This window comes from Apiospora hydei (assembly GCF_038363865.1).
Source record: "Apiospora hydei strain CBS 114990 chromosome Unknown utg000006l_segment0_segment0, whole genome shotgun sequence".
Taxonomy (NCBI): Eukaryota; Fungi; Ascomycota; class Sordariomycetes; order Amphisphaeriales; family Apiosporaceae; genus Apiospora; species Apiospora hydei.
The window spans coordinates 5110645-5135648 of record NW_027117365.1 but is presented as its reverse complement, the minus strand read 5'-3'; the positions used below and the strand labels follow the sequence as shown (position 1 = coordinate 5135648).

At 55.7% G+C, this 25004-nt stretch overlaps 14 protein-coding genes across 14 annotated transcripts; 8 read left to right on the top strand and 6 right to left on the bottom strand.

The window, feature by feature from the left end:
* Positions 1–446: 446 nt before the first annotated feature.
* Positions 447–2564, top strand: PG997_008882 (carboxylesterase; the record flags this gene model as incomplete). Its single annotated transcript, XM_066813197.1, has 6 exons — positions 447–586; positions 662–802; positions 911–943; positions 1004–1284; positions 1348–1444; positions 1511–2564. The coding sequence occupies 6 exons, from the start codon at positions 447–449 to the stop codon at positions 2562–2564; spliced, it is 1746 nt and encodes a 581-aa protein (XP_066668539.1).
* Positions 2565–3167: 603 nt separating this feature from the next.
* Positions 3168–4013, top strand: PG997_008881 (uncharacterized protein; the record flags this gene model as incomplete). The annotated part of the gene is made up of 1 exon (XM_066813196.1): positions 3168–4013. One exon carries the CDS (start codon positions 3168–3170, stop codon positions 4011–4013), a length of 846 nt encoding a protein of 281 aa, XP_066668538.1.
* Positions 4014–5379: 1366 nt separating this feature from the next.
* On the bottom strand, positions 5380–6573 carry PG997_008880 (uncharacterized protein; the record flags this gene model as incomplete). The annotated part of the gene is made up of 3 exons (XM_066813195.1): positions 5380–6033; positions 6120–6286; positions 6369–6573. The coding sequence occupies 3 exons, from the start codon at positions 6571–6573 to the stop codon at positions 5380–5382; spliced, it is 1026 nt and encodes a 341-aa protein (XP_066668537.1).
* A 998-nt stretch (positions 6574–7571) lies between these two features.
* On the top strand, positions 7572–7917 carry PG997_008879 (uncharacterized protein; the record flags this gene model as incomplete). The annotated part of the gene is made up of 2 exons (XM_066813194.1): positions 7572–7596; positions 7652–7917. The coding sequence occupies 2 exons, from the start codon at positions 7572–7574 to the stop codon at positions 7915–7917; spliced, it is 291 nt and encodes a 96-aa protein (XP_066668536.1).
* A 1833-nt stretch (positions 7918–9750) lies between these two features.
* On the top strand, positions 9751–10639 carry PG997_008878 (Cloroperoxidase; the record flags this gene model as incomplete). The annotated part of the gene is made up of 3 exons (XM_066813193.1): positions 9751–9865; positions 9922–10470; positions 10527–10639. The coding sequence occupies 3 exons, from the start codon at positions 9751–9753 to the stop codon at positions 10637–10639; spliced, it is 777 nt and encodes a 258-aa protein (XP_066668535.1).
* A 99-nt stretch (positions 10640–10738) lies between these two features.
* PG997_008877 (RNA recognition domain-containing protein) lies at positions 10739–11736 on the bottom strand (the record flags this gene model as incomplete). The annotated part of the gene is made up of 2 exons (XM_066813192.1): positions 10739–11206; positions 11227–11736. The coding sequence occupies 2 exons, from the start codon at positions 11734–11736 to the stop codon at positions 10739–10741; spliced, it is 978 nt and encodes a 325-aa protein (XP_066668534.1).
* Positions 11737–12359: 623 nt separating this feature from the next.
* Positions 12360–13887, top strand: PG997_008876 (aldehyde dehydrogenase; the record flags this gene model as incomplete). The annotated part of the gene is made up of 3 exons (XM_066813191.1): positions 12360–12764; positions 12820–13704; positions 13774–13887. 3 exons carry the CDS (start codon positions 12360–12362, stop codon positions 13885–13887), a joined length of 1404 nt encoding a protein of 467 aa, XP_066668533.1.
* A 372-nt stretch (positions 13888–14259) lies between these two features.
* PG997_008875 (uncharacterized protein) lies at positions 14260–14602 on the top strand (the record flags this gene model as incomplete). The annotated part of the gene is made up of 2 exons (XM_066813190.1): positions 14260–14412; positions 14531–14602. 2 exons carry the CDS (start codon positions 14260–14262, stop codon positions 14600–14602), a joined length of 225 nt encoding a protein of 74 aa, XP_066668532.1.
* Positions 14603–16761: 2159 nt separating this feature from the next.
* On the top strand, positions 16762–17163 carry PG997_008874 (uncharacterized protein; the record flags this gene model as incomplete). Its single annotated transcript, XM_066813189.1, has 1 exon — positions 16762–17163. The coding sequence occupies one exon, from the start codon at positions 16762–16764 to the stop codon at positions 17161–17163; it is 402 nt and encodes a 133-aa protein (XP_066668531.1).
* A 147-nt stretch (positions 17164–17310) lies between these two features.
* Positions 17311–17598, top strand: PG997_008873 (uncharacterized protein; the record flags this gene model as incomplete). Its single annotated transcript, XM_066813188.1, has 1 exon — positions 17311–17598. One exon carries the CDS (start codon positions 17311–17313, stop codon positions 17596–17598), a length of 288 nt encoding a protein of 95 aa, XP_066668530.1.
* Positions 17587–18005, bottom strand: PG997_008872 (uncharacterized protein; the record flags this gene model as incomplete). Its single annotated transcript, XM_066813187.1, has 2 exons — positions 17587–17926; positions 17986–18005. 2 exons carry the CDS (start codon positions 18003–18005, stop codon positions 17587–17589), a joined length of 360 nt encoding a protein of 119 aa, XP_066668529.1.
* Positions 18006–18176: 171 nt separating this feature from the next.
* Positions 18177–19821, bottom strand: PG997_008871 (phosphomevalonate kinase; the record flags this gene model as incomplete). Its single annotated transcript, XM_066813186.1, has 2 exons — positions 18177–19260; positions 19559–19821. 2 exons carry the CDS (start codon positions 19819–19821, stop codon positions 18177–18179), a joined length of 1347 nt encoding a protein of 448 aa, XP_066668528.1.
* Positions 19822–21444: 1623 nt separating this feature from the next.
* Positions 21445–22293, bottom strand: PG997_008870 (uncharacterized protein; the record flags this gene model as incomplete). Its single annotated transcript, XM_066813185.1, has 1 exon — positions 21445–22293. The coding sequence occupies one exon, from the start codon at positions 22291–22293 to the stop codon at positions 21445–21447; it is 849 nt and encodes a 282-aa protein (XP_066668527.1).
* A 106-nt stretch (positions 22294–22399) lies between these two features.
* PG997_008869 (mucoidy inhibitor A) lies at positions 22400–24132 on the bottom strand (the record flags this gene model as incomplete). The annotated part of the gene is made up of 2 exons (XM_066813184.1): positions 22400–23956; positions 24019–24132. 2 exons carry the CDS (start codon positions 24130–24132, stop codon positions 22400–22402), a joined length of 1671 nt encoding a protein of 556 aa, XP_066668526.1.
* Between the last annotated feature and the right edge of the window lie 872 nt (positions 24133–25004).

Below are 25004 nucleotides of genomic sequence, written 5' to 3'. Positions count from 1 at the left end.
ATGCAGGCATGCATGGCTCAGAAGCAGCAAAAAGAAGATGAGTGTCTTGTTCCGTAAAAGCCGCACCCGCTCTCATATCGTCGTCGGGATCTCGTCACTAGAATGCGGAGTAGGTAAGATCCGGATGGTAGGTCATGTCGTATTGGCTGCCCACCTGCATGAGCTTTAGCTGCTGCATGCATGCAGTGCAGTGCTTGTTTGCTAGATGTGTGCCGGTCTATTTGCCTGCTTGCAGGTGAGTCGCTCGCCTTTCTGCTTCAACGCCGGCAATCCGGATGAGGGGGGAGACATGTTTCTCCTTCCTTTTCCTGGAGCCACTATATATGCAATGCCTCTCCCGGCCATGTAGGTACTGCCGTGAGGGTTTTGTTGCGCTGCTGTCTTGCTGCCCCTAAACCCCAAAATCTGTTCTGGGAATCTTCCCAGCCGTAGCCGCAGAAGTCGCCATGATACCACAACTCGCAACTCTTGCAGGGCTCCTCTGTCTCTCCGCAGCTCAGAGTACCCCGGTGCCGGTAGTAGACCTCGAATACTCGCAATACCAAGGCTACTACGATCCTGATTTCGACCTGAACATCTATAAGGGGTAGATTACCGTTTTCGTCTGATTGTATCCCAGAAAGGAAACGACTTGATGCAAAGGCTGATCCTATTGCTGTAGCATACGTTATGCTGCGCCTCCCGTTGGAAAGCTGAGATGGCAACGGCCCCAGACCCCAGCTGAAAACCGATCTGAGGTGATGCAGGCCACAGAGAACCCTCCTCAGTGTCCTCAAACACGTAATGGAGGCAGCGGATCAGTGTGAGTAGAGAGGCACAGATCATATGTGTATCTCGTGCTTATCAGACATCTCTAGGCCACCACTCAGCACGGAAGACTGTCTTTTTCTGAGCCTGTACGCCCCTCCAGATGCAACAAAGTTGCCTGTGCTTGTATGGATACGTGAGTTTTAAGCCCGCACTTCTACAACGGTGTTCACTCGCATGTACGAAACTGACCGAGGCCCGTGAGCGGTGAAGATGGCGGTGGCTATGGGATGGGCAGCGTCGGGGAATTCGACTTCAGACAGCAGCTGCCGGTAAACAACAACTCGTACATCGCAGTCGGTATCCAGTACCGCCTGGGCGCATTCGGGTTCCTGTCATCAGGGGACGTGGCTCATCATGGCACGCCAAACGCAGCTATTCACGATATGCGGTTTGCCCTGCAATGGGTGCAGACGTATATTCACTTGTTCGGAGGTGACCCTTCCCAGGTCACCATTGCTGGAGAGTCAGCCGGCGGTAGGTTTTGTCCTGGATGTTTCGAATTTCTGGGATCATGAGTACTAATAACCCGGTGGACAGGCGGAGCTGTGATGCTTCTTACGATGGCAGAGAGCGATAACGACAAGCCTCTGTTCAACGCTGTGATTTCCGCGAGTCCCTATCTACCCACTCAATGGTTAGTTATCTTCGTGTATAGCCTGCAGGTTCTGTCTCTCGGCTTGCTTACTCACACTTGTACCAGGGGTTACTCGGATACGCAACCATCTGAGTCCTACTATCGGTTCGCCAAAGCGGTTGGATGTCTCACCGACGGCATTGCCGCCAACGGGTCAGTTTTTGACTGTCTCGTATCTCAAGACTCGGCGAAACTCCAGACAGCCAGCGATGCCGTGAGCGCATCCGGGCACTACGGACAATGGGCCTTCATCCCGGTCACCGACGGGACGCTGATAAAGGACAGGCCCTCCGTGCAGTTGCTATCCGGCGAAGTCAGCGGCATCCGGGTGCTGACCTCGAACAATCTAAACGAGGGTGCCGTCTTCACGCCCCAGAACCTGAAAACGGAGGAGGCGTTCAAGGGTTTCTTACTGAACAACTACCCTCTCCTGACTCCCGATAACATCACCGGTATCCTGGACCTCTACGGCCTCCCCGCCAACGCAACAAGCATTCTCGCCGACTCCAACGGCCAGACGCCGCCCTTCTCCACGACCAACTCCGAGTGGGGCTCCGGCTGGCAGCAGGTCGCCAACAACTTCTACGCCGAGGCCACGTTCGTGTGCCCCTCGTACTGGCTGGCGGACGCGTACACCGCCAAGGCGAGCAAGAGAACTGGCAAAGGGGAGGCGAAGGCGTGGCGTTACCAGTACTCGGTGAGCCCGGCCTCGCACGGCAACGACGTCCAGCCCGTCTTCAACATCCCCTCGCCGGCCACGGCGAACATGCCGCGGGACCTGCTCGACGGGCTGCAGCACGCGTGGGGCAACTTCATCGTGCACGGGGTGCCCAGCCTCGCGCCCGTGACCTCCGAGAACGGGGGCTCGTGGCCGCAGTGGGCCGGTAAAGAGGGTCACGAAAACTACATGTTGAACTTCAACGTGACGGGCGGCGTGCCGGTGGCGACTCAAGGCCAGTGGGATGGTGCCAATATCACGACGTACGCGTACGTGGATGGGAACGGGACGGGCGCGCCGCTGGAGGCGGTCTTTGATGTCGTGGAGGGGTCGGGCTGGGAGGGTGGTCGGGGAAGGAGATGTCAGTTGTTGGCTGATTTGGGGCCTTATATGATGGCGTAGTAAACATTAATGTGTATACATTTTGTTAACTACGTAACAAGGCACTAATAACAGTAAACTCGAATTACGCGTAAAGTATTATTCTGGGTAATTATGATACGCAATTACCTGACAGTGTTGTGGCTGTAAAATGCTGTATCCGTTACAAGGACTACGCCGTGACATTACCGAGATTCTATGATATTAGTTGCAGATCACGGTTGCTGTTATTATACCTTGACCCGGTATCGTAATAGTATGTGGTACTATCTAACATTGGTGCACTCCAAATAATAAGGGCTGCACAAGTACCAGCTAGGAACGGGATAATGAGGCAATGGGCTGCACTGATCTGAGAAGCCCACCCAATATTGAAAAGTCTGGTAACCACCCATGTATGGATGATGCTGAACTCAAACGATTTTGGTGTTGGTTTGCTCAGCCGGTCCTATTGGAGATACCCATATCAATACCAAACCATAATGCAGCAAATCCATCTCCGATGAATCCATGGGGAGGTATATAACCATGCCGGTTAGAATATTTCCTCTCAATCGTCCATTCAATTACTCCACCACATCATACATCTTATCCAAAGAAAACTCGACAAAACCCACTTACACAATGGCTTGGACTTCTCCTTTGATCGCCCGGGACACCAAAAAGAATGAGGCGGGCGATAAACTGACACCCGAAGAAGAATCAGCCCTCGAGCAAAGCCTTTTCTGGGGCAAGGAGGGAAAGCGAGGCTATTTCTCGTCCTATCTCGAGTCGCAGCAGCAGAAAGACGAGCCACGCTCCCAAGAAACTCGACCTGATCCCACCACCACTCACACCACGGACTCCAGCCAAAACAGCGAGCAACCCGCCATGACTCCCAGTAATCCTTGGGCTGTCCGGGACATTAAGGCGGGCGACAAACTGCCACGAGCCCCCGCGCACCTCAGCCCACGCGAGTGGCTGGCGTTGTCCGAGGCCAACGGCCCCAACCTGACGCGGCAGACGCGGCAGCTCATCAGCAGCGTTGCCTCTCTGCAGATTGCCATGGACGCCGTCTCGCACCTGGTGAACCGTCGCCACCGCGACCGACTCTCGGCATCATCGTCGTCTGCTTCATCTTCTTCGTCCTCCTCCGGCCCTGCACCGACGGCAGTATGGCCCGATCTTCAGGAACTGGCGCAGACTCAGCAGCTCGGACTGCGGAATTTCTGCGACCTGCTCAAGGGGGAAGTTGATGAAGAGATCCAGGAGGCAGCTCTGGAGCAGTTGCGTCGAGAGCTGGCGAAGCAGAAACTGAAGGAGGACGAGGAGAAGGGGATCAAGGTAAAGCAGCAGTTGCTGGGTATCGCGGACAATGACACTGACAGCGATGGCAGGCCGAAGGACCTGAGCAGGAGTAAGAGTGCCTTGGAGGTGGTGGCGGAACGGGCCAAGTCGTTGACCAAGGGTCCCTGGAAAAAGCCCTGGTGATGGACAAACCCAACAAGTAGAGTCATCATCATCAGGTGGCGTTGGAGTACCACGAAGCTGTATTGGCCGCAAAAATAGCACCTGTACAGCAAGAAACCTTTCTATTATACTTAATTGAACTACTTACAACTTACCACTGACCGAGGTTAGTGACAACCTCAGGCAAAGCACGATGTGTGGTCGTTAAAGAGGAAAGGGACGGTCCAATTATGTAATGCCAAGTTCGTATTCCCTTGACGATTGGTCCACGCCGCGGCCAGAACCACCGCCATTCTGCGCATTCCCGAAACCAACTGCGCCGCAAGCATTGATGTAACCTTGAGTGACTTTTGGGTCAAAACCCCGCATGGCAATGATCAAACCATTTTCAACTTTTTTCTTCTTCGACTTTTTGTGACCCAAACATGCATCTCTTTCGGACAATCGAGTCCTCGGAGACGCTATGGGTCTTTCAATCTGCGCAACACAAGCCGACGCCCTGACACGACGCAATATGATCAGCTAGCGGCATCAAGACGCACACTCTAGCACACTGTCTTCTGCAAGTGCAGTTGGCGCGCAATCACGAGACGCGTTAGAAAACAGGCCGGTGGGAAAATGGTCTGGTAGATGACTGGTAAGTGCTTCGAACAATCTCCTAAAGCACCTGCAGCACCAACGTCAAGCAAGCATTGCGTTTGCTTGGCTTCACCAGACCGGGATGATGATCGAACTTAAGGCCTGTTTTGGCTGACCACAATGCTGATAATCGTTCACTACTCTAATTCAATCTGACCGGACCCCTCTTCCAACTCCCATCAATCAAATCTTATAACCGATATGGACCCAAGTCACTGACTATGATGGCTTCTCCCACAGGCACCACACAACTGCGTGCCAGACTGCGAAGCCTGCTGCTGCTGCTGCTTGGGCCAAGTACGCATGGGCCAAGCGTGACCGACGACACGATCAACACAGCTGGCTTTCTGGAGAGCTGGATCTTCCATCGATGGCAGGCAGGGCTTCGTTGAAACTGGCCAGCGACTTGATGGCAGCTGGGAGATGTTTACGAATATGAGGTAGGTAGGTAGGTACAGCGTGAAATTTCCTCGAATGTAGCATATGTAAACTCCGCGATGATAGCCAGCAAAGTGACCCGAGATATCCCATAATTACTTACTGTTGTACAAGCTGGCCAAGTGCCACCTGAGAAATGCGATAGGTGATTGCGAGGTTGGTGGTCGCTATGGGATGTGGATGTGGTGGTGCGATACGCGAGCGACTTCAGTCTGGTGGCTGAGTGTTTTCTTTGTGTCGTAGGCCGTCTTTGCTCCATAATATTAATTGTATAAAGTTCTGTACTTATTAATTATACTCACATGTAGTGTTATCGACTATTAGTTAAGGAGGTGCGCCTTGATTCTATGGTAGTGAGCGACACCTGGTATCGATCCAACGAAGATCGTCTAGAGTCGGTCGTCAAGGCCGACACCATAGAGCGGCATCGAGAAGCGTCTGCATGTCGGGCGAGGAGCTCGGCCGGCAACTCGGCCGGCATCTCTACAGGCACCATCGTCGTCGTTGATGAGGCCGCCGGCATCTCGTGTAGCCTTTCGTTGGTCACATCGCCTTCCATCTCGAACCGCATCTCCTGATCGCCCTGCATTTCCGCCGTCGCCACCACTGGCCTGCCGCTCTCCCCGAGCTCCGCCATGGAGTCTTGGGCAGTCGACGGCGCTTCGTCCTTGTCGATGTTCAGCAACGCGGTGCCCCATTCTTTGGCCCGTTTCCGCTTGGCTCGCCACAGCAGCCCACTGACTGTGAGGAGTGCCACGAATAGCGTCCCGATTATGGCGCCCGCGATGATGCCCCCCAAATGTGTCTCGTCTGCGGATGTATCTGCTGCGTCCGGCCCGCCGGTAGTTGTGTCTGTCGGGGGCGGATCGCCGCCAGTGGTGAAAGAGGGCGCTATGGTCGCCACGACGCTGACAGCCCCGTGTTCCAGTGACACCGAGGTGGCCACGACCGGACCGGACGGTAGCTGGGGCTCTAGGTCAGTATATTTCGCGCATTGGAAGGTCTAGAGCCGTGGTCGCGAGTGCCCAGACGCACCAAGATTGGACTTACCGATTCGGGTGGCTCGTCGGAGGATCTGGGCTTGAAGCTGAAGGACGGGGAGTTGCACACAGTGCCGCGGGCGAGATCCCATAGCTGAACGGCAAACAGTCTATCCGGATTACGGTCTCTGATGTCGTCGGGCGGTAGCCACACTACCGAGTTCTGGGTAACGTTCCCTATAGAAGCAATCGAGGCACATGTCAGCGGTAGTGTTCTGGACTCCAGGGGATCGACGAGGAAGTTGGGGTCAGCGCGTACGAGCAATGGGGCCGACGAGTGAAGCCTGGCTTCTGACATCGCCGTTGAGGAAGATGTCCCAAAAACCGCCGTCCAGCGCGTCCCACGCCAGGACGACTGGCCGGCCCTGGACCAAGTCTTTCCAGTCGGTGTTGAAGAAGCACTCGGCGGCCAACAACGGGGTGGCCAAGGCAAGAATCAGCCAGCGCGTCGCTCCACAGGCCATCGTGACAGGCAGCATGTGCATAGAAGTTTTCCAGAAGGGATTCCAGGAACGTGAGGAGGCAGGATCAACGACACTTGGAAGGATCTTCTGCATTCCCGCGCGTACGGCCGGGTCTGCCAGGATCCGCATCAGGGGTCTGTCGGGCTTCGGCTTTATGGACAGGCACGGCTAGGCCTGTACTATACGGAGCCTTATGGGTCAATGAAAAATTTCCAAGATGATAGAGGTATTGTTATGGTGAGGCTAATCGTGGTACCTGGTCTTCGCTTACCGATGAAACGAGGCTGCACCGCCATAATATCCACCTTTATCTCTATGGAGCCGCTAGGGTAGGGGCCCGTACCTATTAATAGCCCGCTGTCCATCGTATTCCTCCAGTCAAGTCGGCTCTCGCGGTGTTCGTGTGCAAGCTAGCTGAGTCCACGATGGGGTCATACCCGTCGTTGCGCTACACCAGACATGCTTTGGTAGTCTTAACCTCGGGCCAGCTGCCTCTTAGAGGCCTATAAAGAAATGTCATGCAACCAAGTAAGGGGACAGAGTGGGTTATCAGTGCAATACGATCGGGCGTTGCCATTATCCTAGCTAGATGGACCAGTAAAAGGGATGAGACTTAAGAGGTTATTTAACGAACTCGTAGATATTCAAGAGGCTGCATCCCGCCATCGGTATATTAACTCATTCGTCGTCACTATAGCCTTTGCTCACCCGTATTTTCTAACTGATACACTCACTCTTTTGATTCCGTAGGTGTCACGCCGTCATTATCACCATATAGTACATACAAGTCTCCTGACCATCTCCATTCTTTCGTATTCACGTTGCCAAACTAGCCCTTTCGCCACCATGCATTTTGCTCCACTTCTTCCGTTGTTGGCCGGCCTCGCTGCCGCGGCTACCTGCCTCGCCAGGGATCTACTGGATGCGCCAACCCGGTGAAGCGTGTGGAGTTCCGTACTCTGGGTGCAGCCCTCCGCAAAGAGTATACCGACGCCGTCATGTGCCTTACTAAGAAGCCTTCGAGTATCGGCTTGAAGACGTCCTTGTATGACGACTTCACAATTTTACGGGGAACAAGAAGACGGGGTCGTCCGCCTGTGGACCCTCTGGCAGCAGCAGACCCCCGAGGCCCGCCTCCAGGACTACGCCGGCATCCGGGAGCGCCTGGAGGCGCCCGGCGGCGGCAACGCCACGGCCGGTGGCAACTCGACGCAGAACGATATGCCCAACCCTCGCGCCGCCCTCACCGACATGATGCCCTTCATGGGCCTGACCGGCGCCGAGGACCTCCCCGTCTCGGCCGTGATGGACACCAACAGCGAGCTGCTCTGCTATACCTACTAGTGCATGGACACATGTGGCCATCGGCGTGCGCGCTGTAGCCAGTCCTCGGGTTTGCGGGCTTCGGAGCTGTGCCGGTCTATTTCTCCCCCTCCCTACAGGGACAGATGAAGGGGTAAAAACAGTAGATTTTGCGTTTCAGGGCGTCAAAGGATATGTTTATGCGAATTGTTTATTTATTTTCCTCCGAGCTTTACATACTACATCACCCTCTATAGTGGAGCGTAGTCATATTATAGAACTGACTATGTTGATTTTGATCTGCCAGCGGACCAATTGGGCAAGTACTTATCTAGTCACATGCATGTTGCAACGTAATGGCGGCCATGCCATCGGGTCAAGCACCCAGCGGCCGACCGTCAGGCGCGTTATAGGTCACGTCGCGGTTCGGGATGGGAATCTGACCGGGTGCCTCGCCTGAGAAGAGTCTATTGTGCAGCTCCGAGAGGTACAAGCCCGCCAAGCGCATGCTGTACTATCTACTGCGCAATAGAATGTGGGTACTGTGAAAAGCGCACTATCAACGCGCTGGGCTACGGGCCCTGTTCTTAGCGGGGAGGCGACGCTTTGGTGGTTCGGGCCCCCAGACAAGAGCTTACTTACAAGTAGAGTGCCGTATTAGTACTAGGGTCGGTGACGACCTGGGAATCTTGGTGAAATGCGGCTGGGGATATGTATAGCATGGTTCCCAGTCCTTTCACACCGCACAATTGCTTGTGTTTCTTTTTTGGGTAGTAAACGTTTCATCGTGAGGATGGGAATAAGCCCCGGGGGTGTGCTGCTGCAGGACTTTGAGAGTGTGCTTTAGCGGATTGCCTAGCGGCCAACTGGACATCCCGCTGCGGGCTGAATGGTATTCATTCTACGGAGATGCCACTATGAGATGTGAGCGCAAGATACGTTCTTTGCTTCTCCACGGGATCTGGTCCAAGGTGAATGTGACAGACGTTACCATTGGCCCAGACAGTCAATGGCAGATTGGTTCATGAACAGGCGGAGCGGATAAGTCCGCACTCAGCTGCTGTAAAAGCAAGTTTGTCCCGTACCTACGGTGGCTCTGCAAACTCGACGCTGGAGTGCTGCTGATCCCAATTGAAACTTGGGCACCCCCCACAAACTACCACCAAAGCTGTCAATCCCAGATGCTTGGGTACAGCAAGAAACCAGTGGCATCCAATGAGATCTTTTCCAGTCAGAACTTCCACTCTTCAGTTCACACCGCCAGCAGGAAGGGAGCAGCATTAACTCCCAAGGCTTTACATGCAATCAGAGAAAAAGCAACCGACTTCCAAGCAGCTTGCGGGAAAAACGAACCATGGAGGGCGCCTGGACTGTACCGACATGCAAGCAATTGGATGGGATGGATGCTAATCGCCGAAGCGTCCAGCGGACTGACTGCAAGCTGCAAGCCCCCCACCTCACTAAATCGCGGCTTGCATCTCTCCCGGGGCACCGGGTCTAGCGGCGTGGACTGGATGCTGGGGAGGCGCTTGCTATCCCATTCCGGGCCTGTTTGCTGGCAATCCCTTGCCTTCCTTACTCGTGAAAAAGTCAAGTTTGCAGAAGGTCGGTCAGGGTCATGACAAACAGGATTTAGTGCAATGCGAACATACGGGGAACGAACGGTTGGGAAATGAGCAGCCAAATGACAAAGGGACCATTACCAATCGTCGAGTCGTAGGGATGTAGTTACTGACTTCATAATGAACGCTTTCCCGCTTCTACCTAGTTCTGTTCTCGTTGGTCGGACGGACGTTGCTGCTAACCTACCTGCTTTGCTGATACGTTCCTGAATACAGCCTGACCTGGCCGTTCGTCGTGTCGAATATCATCGTCATGCAGCTTCCCATCTTTTGCAGTGTGCTGTACTTCGGCGCCGTGATCCCATGGTGCGAGAGCAGCAGCAAGGAGCCATTGGGTCACGGATGGCAAGCGGCCAAGGCGGGAGATAGTGAGTCTTGCCTCTCAAGAAAAAACATCTTCATTCTTCATATTGTCCTCATCGAGCTACTACTGACGCGACGTTTCTTCACCACTACCTAGGCCGAAGCCCATGTCCCATGCTCAACTCGCTGGCCAACCACGGCTTCCTTCCCCGCGACGGCCACAACATCGACTACCAGAACGCCACGTCCGCCCTGCAGGTCGCCCTGAACTTCGACCCCGCGCCCTTCGTCGGCCAGATCCAGGGCGTCATGAAGGTCTCCACGACCGGCACCAACGGCACCTTCAACCTCGTCGACCTGAACCAGAAGCCGTTCGAGCACGACGCCTCGCTGTCGCGCGCCGAGGCCTCCACCGGCGACTCGCTGCACTTCGACCCCCGAGTGTGGGTGCAGACCGCCAGCCATTTCGGCAGGGACAACATCGTCACCATCGAGGAGGCGGCCCAGGCCCGCGCCGATCGCGTGGCGGCCGCGAAGAGGACCAATCCCGACTTCAACCTCACCGAGTCCCAGCTGCCGGCGAGTTTGGCGGAGAGCGGTCTGTATTTGATTGTCTTTGGTAACAAGACCGACGGAAACGCGAGGACGGACTGGATTAGAAGCTTATTTGGTAGGTGATATGGTTTTGTCCAACATGATGCCACATGACGACTGACTTGATTGTAGAACATGAGAGGTTGCCATACGCCCAAGGATGGAGTAGGTCCCAGGAGTTTGTCTCGGCAGCGGATGTGTCGGCCATGGCCCAGAAGATTGCTGCCGTTCCCGTCAAAGAGTAGTAGCCGAATGACAAGGACATCTGTCGGCGGAGGCTTCGCATGGATTGTAGATGTAGCGTTCAGGCAATTGTAATTAGGGGTATCAATCGATCTATGCTATTAAAGCAACATGCTCATCACTCTTTGTGTCTTCTCGGGTAGCTTGTCTTCCCTCTTCTTGGCCATGGAGGACTGCTCAAACGTGCGCCTGACCTTGGACTCGTTCGCAGGCGCAGGCGCAGGTGCCGGGTCTTTCTTGTCGGCCGTTTCCTTCTTCGTCTTGGCCGCCGCCTTGGTGGACTTGGTGTCCTGGATCTTGGCCTTCTCGACGTTGCGGACGAACTCCTTGTTCTCCTTGTTGGTGCGGCTGATCTCGGCGCGCATCCTGCTGGCGCGCTCGGCGGCCTCGGCCGAGATCTGCTCCGTCAGGTTATGCCACTTGAAGCCCTTGAGGTAGAGCAGGTTCCAGATGTCGTCGCGGTAGTAGGTGCCCTTCTTGCCGCCGATGGTGCGGGCGTTGAGCAGGTCGACGGCGGCCTTGGCGTCCTTCTTGTTCAGGAACTCGACCCAGCCGTCGGTGAAGGAGCGCTTCTTGTTGCCGCCGTTACGCACTCGGCGCGAATGCGCCAGGGGGTCCTCGGGGACAAGAAGATGCGGTTGATCTTGCCGTAGGGCTCCAGCAGCGAGCGCAGCTTCTGCGGCTTCATGAAGGGCGGGATGCGCGACAGGTAGACCACGCCGGACTTCTTGATGGCCTTTTCCGTAGCTACCAAATTCTTCTTGGTCAGAGGTTTCGAGAGACCCGGAAGCTCGCCTGACATGCTGTCGTCGTCATCTTCATCGGCACTGTCGCCTTCGTCCTGCTCGTCTTCGTCGGCTCCAGATGCTGCCTTTCTGGGTTGCTTGGCCTTGGACTTGCCCTTGCCCTTCGCGACTTGCTCATCCTCATCCTGGCTGGAAATGTCGTCGTCACCATCATCGGACTGAGAATCATCCACCTTCCTCCGCTTTGCGCTGCGGCTTCCTCCCTTTTGCAATTCCTCCTCAGATTCGTATCCACCAATGTCATCCTCGCTTTCATCCGCGTCAAGGAACGCGTTCCTCTTCTGAGGCGCCATCTTGGCTGGGCTTCTTTGATGGACTGACTCAGAGAATATGAAGAAAGATCAGACCGAATTTGATCAGAGACTCCCAGTGAAGCAAGGGCGGTACCTGGATATCGAACTGAAGTGTGAATCGAGTCGACCGAATTGAGAAAAAAGGTTGTAGTGGAGACTCAGACGGTAGAAATTTAGTGGATCGCCCGTCCCTTGGAGCGTCCAAGCTTATCGCAATGCATTATCGATATCGATATCGCAACCGTGCAGTGCCAGCAACATCCGCGTTAGCGCGTTATCGCTATCGTTATCGGACCTCAGTAGCTATTAGCGTACGGGCTATGTCATTGCCCCTCCAGCCTCCAATGACCGCGGGGTTCAAGTGACTTGAATCATGAACGCGGTGCCACCGTGCCACTCATAGATAACATCCAAGTGCTAGGTTGTCCGATATCACTCCGATAGCTTGCTTTGTTCTCTGGCCATCCACATCAACAATCGTCTCGCGCGTCTCTTCGATTCTTTCTGTTTGAAAACCAAGATCGATTGTAAAGCATACCACATCACCGCGTAAACCCAATCCATCCTCATTACCTTTCATCTTTTCATTCTCTGAGATCATTGCTTCATCGCAACCCGCCACCATGTCGGTCGAGGTCATCACCACCATCTCGCCCACCACCAACGAGCCCATCATCACTCGCAATGGCCTCAGCGATGCCGAGATCCAGGAGTTGCCCCAAGTTTCTGCCAAGGCATTTGAGTCATGGCGGAAGACCAAGCTCACAGATCGTCAGATCATCGTCAAGAAAGCCTTGAAGATTCTTGGCGACAAGAAGGATGAGTTGGCAAATGAAATCACCGTACAGATGGGAAGGCCCATCAAGTACACCGGCGTCGAGGTCACTACTGCCATCAAGCGTGGCGACTACTTGGTCAAGGTCAGCGAGGATGTCCTGAAGGACACCGAAGGCGAGGCCGAGAAGGGCTTCAAGCGCTTCATCCGCAAGACACCCATCGGGCCCGTTCTCATTCTCTTCCCCTGGAACGTAAGTGATCTTCCTGCCGCCGTCAGTACTTGCTGCATACTGACCGTACTGCCAGTACCCATATCTCACCTTGGTGAACTCGTTGATCCCGGCCCTGTTGTCTGGCAACACCGTCATTTTGAAGCCCTCCCCGCAGACCCCCACCATCGCTGAGCAGGTCGCCAAGGCCTTTACTGAGGCTGGCCTCCCATCTGGTGTCCTACAGTACTTCCACTGTGGCTCACCGACGATGATCGAGTCAATTGTCAGAAACCCCAGCATTGCTCATATCTGCTTCACCGGCTCCGTTCCTGGCGGTCTCGCAGTGCAGAAGGCTGCCTCGGATCGTCTTGTCAATGTTGGTCTGGAACTCGGTGGTAAGGATCCTGCCTATGTTCGGGGCGATGTCGACCTGGCCTGGGCCGCTGATGAGATTGTCGATGGCTCTATCTTCAACTCCGGCCAGAGCTGCTGCGCTATTGAGCGAGTTTATGTCGACGAGAAGATCTATGATGATTTCATCAAGGCTGCCCAGAAGGTTCTCGAGGGGTACAAGGTCGGCGATCCCTTGGATTCGGAAACACATATCGGTCCAGTCGTATCGAAGCAGTCAAAGGAGAGCATTGCCGCCCACATCAAGGATGCTCTCGAGAAGGGCGCCAAGGATGAGACTCCGGATAATGCCACCTTCAAGGAGCTGCCGCCCAAGGGAAACTTCGTCAAGCCTACATTGCTGACTGGCGTTGACCACAGCATGCGAGTCATGACAGAAGAGACCTTCGGTCCTGTCATCTCGGTTATGAAGGTGAAGTCGGATGAGGAGGCCATCAAGCTTATGAACGACAGCGAGTTCGGATTGACCGCCAGCATATGGACAAAGGATACCGAGAAGGGCTTCGAGTTAGCCGACGAAGTCGAAGCCGGAACCGTGTTCGTCAACCGCGCCGACTTCCCGAGCCCAGTAAGTCAACCTTGCTTTCAATTCCCTGTTGAATCATCGGAAGCGATCAGTAACTGACACATTGAATAGGATCTGGCTTGGACGGGATTGAAGAACTCGGGCAAGGGAGTTACCTTGAGCAGGTTTGGGTTCGATCAGTTCGTGCAGCTGAAGAGCTTCCACTTAAAGGATTACCCCAAATGACTGGTGCAGGCTGTCCCTCGCCTTTAGGGACGCCAACATCTCTCGCAAGAATGTTACCACCGGATCTTGCAAGCATTTATGATACCAGACATTGGAGACAACCGATTTGGCAGAACCTATGTTGGAGCCGGTTAAGCTGGAAGTTATTGGGGGTAGCCTGTTTTCTCCCCTCTGCTGGAAGGGATAGGTGTTATACCGCCTAGAGGCTTCAGCATTGGGGCCCTGTACATACCTATCGATTGACCAAAACACAATCGTTGCCAACTCCTCGTATTAGGCGCCTAAACAGTGTGTACCGAGCAACTGCAGTTACAGCCACACCCACCCTCACCCACACACATACACACACACACACACACACACACAAACAAGATGGCATTCCCCATCACAATCTCCCTCCAACGGGCCGTTGAGGCCATCACCTCTTGCTTCGGCAAGGAGAAGAAGAAGGACGAGGAGGGCCCTGCCCAACTGGGCATCCCTCTCGAGGTTTTCGACGGTGCTGCCGGCGCCACCACCACCATCGTAAGTGATTTTCTCTTTATTTTCTGCACTATTCTAGGGCAATTCTTCAGTAGTTCAAGCGAAATTTCAACCGCGATCACCATCGAACGCAACTCAGTCTAACATGATTTTTACGTAGTCCGCCACCGCCGCCGACAAGGGTCGAAAGACCAACCTGCCGCCCCTGGTTGGCATGGCCGCCGAGGAGTAGGTATCCCTAAATCACGCATTAACCGTACGAAAGAAGATGTATTAATATCGTGATTCTAGGACCGCCGCCACCCCCGCCGCCGCCAAGACCGAGGTCCTGGTCCGCCGGACTCTTCCTGCCTCGGGCTCGTAAGTATTGCTTTTTCTTATTTTTCACGTTTCCATCCCACTACGATTTCGATATTTCTATTTGGATGGCTACTTGAGATCTTCTGGCTTCCCTTACCTCTGACTCGACAACTGTTACGCATTTGCCCAACATCTGAAACGCAGACTCAAGGTGTCAGCCGGTCCGAGAATGCTTTGGGTCACGAAGGGCGTGGTCAGGATGGTGTTCTGGCTGGTCGTCTGGCTGGTCGTTTAGCTGGTCGTCTGCATCACCCAGACGTGCTCGGGTCGCTGGTGGCGTCTGCGAGACGTCTACTGCGAATAAGTAGCATTGGCGCTCGAAGTGTTGCTCAAGGGGCCACTGCATGCACTTGAAGATTTTCTTCTTGATCTGCACGAGCACCTCCTTTTTGTTCTTATTTTTATTTCTCTCTCGATCCTTTAATCCCCAAGCAGGTCATACAAAATGAAGTGGACTTTTTGCTAACTACGATCTCCTTCACCAGGCCACCCGAGGCGGAGGTCATCACCCACATGAGGGTGACCCTCCCGATCGGCCGAACCCTGCCGACGCCGTCCCGGTCCGGGATCCAACCCCCTCCTCCGTCCCCACCCGGGGAGACTAAGTTCCTCGGCGTTTTTGTTTGTTGCCTTCGGCGTTGTCGTTGCGGTTGGCCCGACGTTTCCGGTCGTTGCCCTTTTTCTTTAAAGAGTTTTTACAAGACCTTTGGCCGCGAGGCCATAAAGGCATGAATTGAGTTTTTGGGGTGGTGGTGTTGTTCTGATGGAATTTTTCTTGCTTTTCTGAATTTTGTGCTTGACTGAAAGTTCAGTCTTTTGATGCTCGCTGAGTGGTGATTGTTTCTTTGCTTCAAGCTAAGGTAGATGGAAGCGTGATGGTATGCTGACCGGCGTTAGGTATTGCTGACTGGGCAGGATGATCCTCCCGACAACGGCCCCTGCCTTCCATTATTAACTAACTCCAGGTTGACATATGACGGCATAGATGTTACGAAGTTGGCCTTATCTGTCACCAAGGAGCCTTTCTCCATCACCCATTCCTCGACTCAGCAATCCGATGCAATAATTTATGCTTCACCATCTTGAGCATGACCACCGTCAATCCCTTGCCGGCTCTCACTTCTGCACCAGGTTCGTGTCAGTTTTGCTACAACTCGATTCCAACACCTTTACAACTTACTCTCTTGTCAACTGCCGAGTTCGAGGTTGCCATTGACATGGATGGCCACAACCGTTTTGGTTAGTATATGACCAATGTTCCGTGATTGTAGATATTTCAGGAGATGTATAGAAGTATCTCGTTAATCGATGAAATTGTCCAGAAATTCTTTGCTGGTATGGTTCGAATCCTCTCGGGCAGCATGGCTTTGCATCTTGCCCCTTGTTCTAATCTCTCTTCCTCTTCACCTCTTCACGAGAAAACTGTCTGCTGCCGTCACTTTGACCTAGTTCCTCCCAAGGGCACACTATCAAAAATGGATATAATGGCTAACTTGCCGTGCATACTGTTCGAAGCTGCCTGGTTACACATGAAGTAAGGTGATTCTTCCTAGTTCGACTATTACTTTCTCTCGTATGAGACGATGGGGCGCTTATGGCACAACCGGTTGACAGATATGATACACAACACTTTCCTGATCTGATGGAAATGGGTGCATCCCAGAACGCGGAGAATATTGCTTGGTTGATTGCTTTTGGCCGTCTTCTAGTTGCTGTGTAACTACACAACCTAAGATGGGTCTGATAAACGCGTCCCCCTCCTTCCCACCTACCACCCTCTCTCTCTCTTTTTTCATCACCAAGTTGGCTATTCAACCCGTTACGTTGCACCTACGAGCTTTCTTTATTCGCAAACAACCATGGAAGGCGCATGTCAATGTACTACCTGTGGCACCACTCCCGCCAAGCTTTGAAGCAGCTTGCCGCTCCGCCGCCTACTGTTCCCCGGAATGCCAATAAACCGACGGGCGAACCCACAAGCACCTCTGCCGCACCTTCCGCGCCTCCCACGCCCTCGTCCTCCACTTCCCCATGGACAACAAGAACCCGGGCGGCTGCAAGCCACAGCTCCTCTGGCTCGAAACCAAAGAAGAAACCGCCTCCACGGGCCACTTCGAGCCCGAGCTAGCCCGTCTCCTCGAGGTACCCGGCGGGCACCCGCTTCCTCGGCAAAGGCCTCCAGATCGTCCGCGGCAACCTCCTGCGCGGCCGGCTACGGTTCCCCGACTCGTCGCTCCACCTCCGGTACGTGATCGAGCACGACGGCAAACGACAGCCGTCAAGGTGAACCAGACCCTACACGGCGGGGCCCCGGTGCCCTCTGCCTCGACGGCCTGGGAGCGACACCTTCTGAAAGGGCCCCCGTCGTCGCCTACCTCAAATCATCATCCGGCGCCGCCGGCCTTGTCGACGCCGCCCAAATGGCCGAAATGAAAAACTCACGGCCTACCGCGACACCCATCGACTGACTACCTGTCCTACTTCCGCGAGACCGTCGGCAGCCGCAACGACCATTACGGCCAGCTCGTCCTGAGCACAAGGCCGGCAAAGTGCGGGATGTGCGGATCAACTGTCTCGGCGATGTCGCCGCCGCCGCCGCCGCGTCCGGGCATCACCATGAGGAGGGAATTATTTCGTCCAGGTCCCCAAGTCCCGAACACGCACCCCGTCCGCACCCTCGAAAGCGACGACCCGCTCGAGATCTCCGAGTGCTTCGGCGAACTCCTGGGTCGCCTACAGCTTGGTACCACCAAGCGCGTCGGCATAACCACAACCAAACCTCAAACGCAAACCCAGACGACACGGCGGAAGAGGACGCCGACGCCGCCGCCAAAAGAGGGGCGCGGAACCCCCACGCTAGCAGACTGATGATGCAGCTCTCCGAGGGCCACATGAACGACGACCGATGGGCCTCCGTCCCGCCGGGGCGCCTCGAGTGGAACCAAGGGCAGCATCCTCCTCGTGGACCGCGAGAAGCGGGATCTGGATGTTCGTAAGGTCCGCGCCGTCTGCCGGCTGCTCGACGAGCGCGTCATGCCCTTGCTGGCCAGCAAGGTGGAGATCGACCGGCAATTGGTTCTGGATGCTCTGACGGAGGACACAGTGAAGGAGTATATGCAATAAGATCATCACGGTAGTGAGCAGGATGATAGATATCGGATGAGCAACTTTGACAGCAGCGCCGGATTTCGATGGCCTGCGGACATCAGGCCATAGTAACCCAGATATGTTGCTGTCATCAGGAACCACACGAACCTGAATGTTCTTAAGGCCATTGTTTGCAAGAACAAGTCGGTCTATATTCACTTGTGGTGTACCTCGTTAATGTGCTTCGTAGTTGGCCCGTCCCGTTTTCATCCAACCCGTCGTTAGCCTCATCACTTCTCTCATCTCCTTCTCTTCCTGCTTTTATATTACCCTTTTCAGTCTTTCCTCTCTTTCATAGCTCAGCTCAACCAGCCGCCATACTGGCCGAGCCCCTCTTTCCGGACACCCTCCATCTCGCCTTTGACGTCCAGCAGGCGCACCATGCCGCCGTGCTCCTTGCCCCAGCCCTTGACGAACTCCTTGACCTTGGACTCGGTCTCGGCATCGTCCCGCATCAGCAGGGCGAGGGCGTCGAAGCCGCCGGCACCAGGCACCACGCCGTTGTAGACGCCGTCGATCTCGGCGACCAGAGCGTCGAGCAGCGCAGTCTGGGTCTCGGGCTCGATGGGAACGCCGCTCTCTGACCCCATAGCGCGGATCAGCTCGCGGATGGCGTCGACGGCGCCCTTGATATCGTCCTTGCGGTCCTCAGCCAGGATCTTGCCGAGCGCCTCGTTCTTGGCCTGCAGGTTATCCCAGAGCTGCTTAGACGCCTCGGGCTTCGAAGCCTTCCACGCCAGCACCTGCTTCACCATGCCGACGGTCTGGGAGCCGCAGTCGACGTCGCACATGCGAATGGCCAGGCCAGCGGGCACACTGACGCCGTCCTTGGCGACCTCGGTGTCCCAGGTCGTTTGGTTGGTGACGAGGTCGACGATAGCGGGCGCAAAGCCAGCGTGGCCGGGCTCGGGCAGGCTCTTCAGAATGGAGGGGCTGAAGCGCCGGTAGCGGCAGCTGCCGTACACGGCGGCGGCGACGTCGAAGCCGGAGCCGACCTTGCCCTGTGCAGCGCAGTGAGCAGCCTGGGCGAGGTTGTGTAGGATGCGCTTGCCCTCGTGGCTGTCAATGTCGAACAGCTCGGCGGGCAGGTAGTGGGTCAGCAGGGAGGCAGTCAGGGAGGTGACGAGGGCGGCGGAGGAGCCCAGGCCGGTCTTGTTGGCGTCCTTGAGGGGCGTGGGGAACTTGGAGAAGCGGGTGGGGTTCTTCTCGGTGTTGGGGATGGTGTGCGGCTGCGAGTAGTAGTCGTTGTCCGCCAGGACGGTCAGGTGGACGGGGTCCAGGCTGAAGGCGGAGCGGTGCCGCGACGGCGACGTGGCGGCAATGTAGGTGAGAGCATAGGTGAGGGTGGTCTCAACAAATGGGTTGGGGTTTATGGAAGAGCCGCTGAGTAACGGTGATGAGCATGCGACGAGACATCAATTGGGGGAAGAGGTGTAACCACGATGCATGTTGCGACACCAGCACAGTTGAAGCCCAATGGCCCAACTGGGAATTAGGCAGGGAGGGACAACGACGGGTCATATTGGCGGGACGAAAGCAACATGGGGGCGGGGTAGCAGCGAAAGGCAGATATTGGATCATGAAGAAAGCAGACTTGGAATGGGTCGGTGAAGCATAGTCATAATTGAATGAGGCGGCGGATAGATACAAGGAACATGAAGAGAGATGAATGCCAACTTACACGTGGAGCTGGGTGACCTTGATGCCGCCGTCCTCGGCGGTCAGGTGGTAGCCGTAGCGCCATTGGCTGTCGAGGAACTGGGGGCTAGTGACGACGATTTCCTGAAGCTGGACGCCGGCGCTGGTGCTGATCTCGCGGGCGACGACGCTGATGCGGGCGCTCAGGCCGAAGACCAGGGAGCTGTAGTCCCTGTCGAGGACCAAGTAGCCGCCGGCCAGGAGGACCTTGCCCGGGGCGGAGACGGCAGTGTGTGTGGGCGCCATGTTGTTTTTGTCTGGATTGGATTAGATTGGATTGGATTTTGGTGGGCTTGTTTGATCGTGATGATGTCCTGGTAACAGACACGGAAGAAGACCCCGAGTATAAAGTGACCGGATCGGCGGATGTCGATCAGGGGACGGAGAGTGAGCAAGAAGAGGAAATGGCCGAAGACCGAGACAGAAGGGAGGCGAGTGTGCACTTTGACTGGGCGACTTGGCCTTCTTCCTCTCCTGACAGGCTGCAAGGGAAATGCGCAAATGCGGGGAACCACAACTCGGTGGCTCCCGAGTCGCTAAATGGGAAGCCGCCTGCTAATTATTTGTGGACCATCGCTTCCTTTCCCACTCGGGGTTTTTCGTAAGCAGTCAGCCAGCAGTCAGTCAGTGAATGTAAAATGTAAGCATCACCGCCAACGGCTAACAATACGGGCCTACCTACCTAACTACCACCAACTAGGTACTTACTGCAACGTCCCCCTCTCGCTAGCAAAGCCGTTTTCGAAATGACACCATCATGGCGATATTACATCCCCCTCGAGATGAAAAACAGGAAAGAAAGAAAAAAAGATTGGACGATTTGCATTTGATCCCGGAACTTGATGTCCGGGCTGTAATCGAAACAATCTTCATCCGTCATTTGCCCACGCCCAGAAACCTTGTTGCTTGCTTGCAGTGCATACACGACCCATCATTGGCCAGTTACAAATATAGATACCCCCGAGCTCGGTGCCTAACCTGTCATTAGTGCATCAGGGATATGCAGCCTTAATTCTATTCACTAGCAGCAGCTCGAGGGGGGGGCGGAAAATCCCGCCGTGCTGGGAATAGGAGTGTGATCCTGTGGGATCGATGCAACGACTGCAGGGGCCCAAGCTGGAATACTGACATTGCACGTCGAGAAGAAAACCAAATTACACTGATAGACTTTACGTACCTTCCTATAACATGGGGGAGGGGAGTTGGTTTTCAAAATGTAAATAGCTGCCTGCAGCATCGAAAGCTTCTATCACTGCTTGGTGTCTCTAGGAAGTAGCCGGTATATGATGCCAATGTTCGAAGCCTAATGTAGATACATATTTGGAGTTGAGACGTTTGTCAGTGTGTCTTCAATACAGCACAGCAAAGTATTCATTTCCACTGGGTTGAACCCCTGACTGACCCGTTGACATGTAAACTCGTACGCCTATTTCCTAGAGAATGTGGTTCAGAAAAGGAAATCTGTTCACCCCCTTGATATTGCTTTTTTGGCATGCAAGGGCCGATATAAATATGATGGTAAAGATAAGGGGAAGCAAAAATAAAAATCGAGCGAGTGCTTTATATGGACAGAGCTGGAGCCAGGAGCGAGTGCTACCCGTTACTTTGGGATACTTCATTCAAATTCATCAGGAACTATCTACCGGCAGTCAGCTGGACTTAAGCATTGTAGGCGCAGACCTTTTATTCCAAGGCCGACCTCGAAGGGTTAACTATTCATTCCTTCCCATATTCATTCCCCCTGAACAAACGTTCCCCATACATGACTTCATATCAAGAAGCAGAAAGGCATCGCCACTTCCTCAACTAGGCCCTGTTTATTAGACCTTGGCGCCGCCGGCCCAAAGAAGATAGGGGTAGTTCTCTCTCTTAAACATTGACCGCATGGTCCCCCGTCGGGAACGCGCACTGGTACTCCAGCCCCAACTTGACCATACGCCCCGCATTGAGCGTAACATCCCACGACACCTCGCCGCCCTTCTTGAGCGTCGCGACCGCCTTGCCCCAGTCCTTCTCGTCCTTGCCCTCGCGCCCGGCCACGCCCGCGGGCACGCCCCCGCCACCGGGGGCCCCGGGACTCGCCAGCGTCAGCCCGCGCGGCTGCAGGACCTCGACGCGCAGCCGCTCGTCCTCGCTGACGGGGACTTGGTCCAGCACCGTGATGCGGGCCGGAAGGGGTTGTTTCTGCTTCTGCTGCGAAGTGCTGCCCGAAGTAGTAGTAGTAGCGGTAGATGATGGCGAGGAGCGCGTGTTGGACAGGGAGACGGTCCGAGTGTATACAGCGCTGTCCTCCCTGTTGAAGACGCCCGACTGCGAGCGCCGGACGTCGGGCTTGGGGTAGGCCACCTTGATGGCCGGGTCGACGCCGAGGCTGAGCGTGAACGAATCGCCGGGGCTGCAGCGCGGCATGCTGGTGCGGCCCAGGAAGCTGCCGTCGAGGGTGAGGCCCGCGGGGCCGGGCAGGAGCGTCAGCTTGTTGCCGTTGCGGACTTTGGCCTGCAGGTAGGCGACGGGCTTGTACTTGGCCACGACGGTGTGGCTGAAGGCGATGTTGGCGAAGCTGATACGGGCCACGCGCTGCTTCGACGCCGTCGACGCGGGCGCCAGCGTCTTGAGGCCCGGGAGGTCGTAGGTCGTGGTAAAGCCCGTCTCCTCGAATGTCGACTCCTGGAAGGCCAGCTCGGCCGGCTGCTCCGTGATGGTCTGCTGATCCTCCATGAAGGAAGATGAATCATTCGGCATATGCATATTAGGACGAGGAGCACCACCACCAACCGCATCCGGGGCGTTGCGGCTGCTGCTGTCTTTCCTTATCCTAGGCATGCTAATGAAGCTGGCGCGAGGCAAGATGCTCGCGCTCTTCTTCTCCTTGGCTTGACGGGAAGCGCTCGAAGCAGCCCCTGGAGGCGGACTCCATGGTGGGCCTGAAAGATCCCCCCGGGGGCGGCGGCGGCGGCGGAGGACCACCACGAGGAAAAGGAGGGGGTGCGCCGCCGCCTAGGCTGTGCTGGGTCATTCCGTCATTGACTGACCTCCTCGGGGGTTCGTCGTCGCCGTCGAAGAGACCGAATCCCATCTCCTCGTCGCTCTCCTCGCATTCCTCCTCTTTCGCCTCGTCGGCGCCGACCATGAGGGGCTCTACTACCGCTCCCCTTGACGATTTCGCTCGCGACTTCACCACCCCAAACAGCTCGGCGCGGGGCTGCTGCGCGTGGGTGCGCCCCGTCTGCTTGTCGGCCCACGCGGCACGGTGCGACTGCTCGTCGCGCGAGAACATGATGTCGTTGCGCAACGAGTAGGCGTCGCCGTGCGCCGCGCGGCCGCCGGTCAGCCGCACGCGCCAGGGGACCAGGGTCGGGATGGTGTCGTGCAGGCCCGAGAAGTCGGCCTGCGGCGTCGACAGGGTGATCTTGCAGTTGGACCAGGTCTCGGCCGTCTGGTTGGTCAGCTGGGCGTCGAAGCAGACGTGGCCCGTGTTGGCCGTCGTCGAGAGGGCCATGTCGTAGGCCGGCGACCAGTACGCGTCGGTCGTGACGTAGCTGATGGACAGGTCGCACGTGCTGCCAGAAAACTCGTGATCGCTGCTCTTCTCTGGGCTCTTGGGAGAAGAAACGACCTCGACGTCGCTCGCGATCGAGTTGCGGCGCGACGAGCCGGGCGTGAAGGCGGTGGCGTCCAGGGTGACGCGGATGCTGTAGACCTTCTTGGGCCAGAAGGACTCGCGCTCCTTACGGACACGAGCCTGCTCCTTGCGCACCTCCTGCTGCTTCCGCGCCGCCTTCTGCTGCTCCTTCTGCTTCGCCCTGGCCTCCTTCCGCTTGACTTTGTCGGCCTTGGCCGTCTCGCGCCGGTACTGCTTGGCGATGCGCCCCTCCTCCTTCCTCAGCCGCTGGAGCTTATCTTTGATCTCGCGGTGCTGCACATTGCCGTCCCAGATGTCGGCGAAGATCTTCTCGCGCTCGGCCCGGTACGTGGCTAGCCCTTCGTCGATCTTGACGTCGGGCGCGGCGGTGTTCTGGCGGTCGGTCGTCATGAGCTTGCCGTAGCTGTCCAGGATCTCGAGGCGACGCCTCGCGCCGGCGAGGATCTCGCTGGCGCGCTTCTCGTCGTCCTCGGCGAGGCGGAGCCGTTCGCGGATGTCGCCCATCACTGCGTTGGCCCGCTCTTCCTCGCCCTCCCCGTCCGATGCGCTGTCAGGATCGGAGTCAGAACTGTCGCCGTCGTTGTCGTATTCGGGATAGACGTCCTCGAATATTTCCCGATTGGGCAGTAGCTCGACTGCCATGTCTGTGATGATGGCGGAGCCAGTTCCTTCCACCTTGATGGAGTCCTGATCCACCGTCGGCGTCAAGCCGACGATGGTGATTTGGTTCTCTCCGGCCTGCTGGGTGTTAGCTGGGGTTCCTTAGAAACCTATGGGGGAGAATGAGTGGTAGAGCGTACCTTGAGCGGAACATCCTTAATCTGGCGATGCACTTGTGCGCGACCAGGAAACAAGGTCACAGACCGGGTTTCGAGCTCGCGGATGCGATACTCCTGCTTGTGTGTCATATCCATTGTACCCAAAGTTGGATGAGTCGCTTGTTGAGTTGGGACGGTTGGGAATGAAGCTGGGATTGATATACCAAGCTATGGAATGGCAAGACAGGAAGGAATGACGATACGGGGTAGATATATGTGTGATGGCATCTTGACGTGTATGGTCTTTAACCCGGTGCCTGAGCTACGGTCGTCATTCCAGGCAACCGCCGTCCCTTGCCAATTCAGGTCATACATGTGAAGCTAGTAACGCCAAGATGTAAGCAGCCATTTGGAGCGCGGGGAAATGTCTCGAACCCATACACACATGGTGAAGAGGGGAGGCCTCTTTCTGAGGCCTTTCGTGGGAATGAGGAGACAGGACAGGTATACGGCTGCTGCTGAAAGGGGAGACAAGATGCCCTGATCTTGCCTTGGTTAGGTGTGTTGTGTTCAAGTTAGGTGCTGCGGCGCAGAGGGTAGTGGCGTCGTTGGTAGTGCAACTAGCGGCGTTGAGTCACTCGCCGGCATGCTTTTGGCTCCTACGCCGGCTACGCACTGCGCCTCTCTACAGCAACTATTGCAACCTAAGTTACCTACCAGGCTGCATTTGAATTGGTTGGAATCCAGTTGATTGCGCTGCTATTCTCTATCTCTTTGCGTATCCTATGTCAACATAAATTAGGTCTGTGTTCATGCCCTGCAGGTAGCACCTTGGTCTTTAGCTATGCAAACACGGAAAAAAGCAGACGCAGGTTAAACCGGCCTTCTGGTGTATCGACATATCCCATATCGTCACCAGTCGAGCGCCATTGCCGTGTATCAGATCAAGATGTCTTGAGGAGGAAGGCCACTCGTCGTTGTTACCCAGAACTATTGGCGGCAAAACTTCCTGTGCACCATCTCCATGA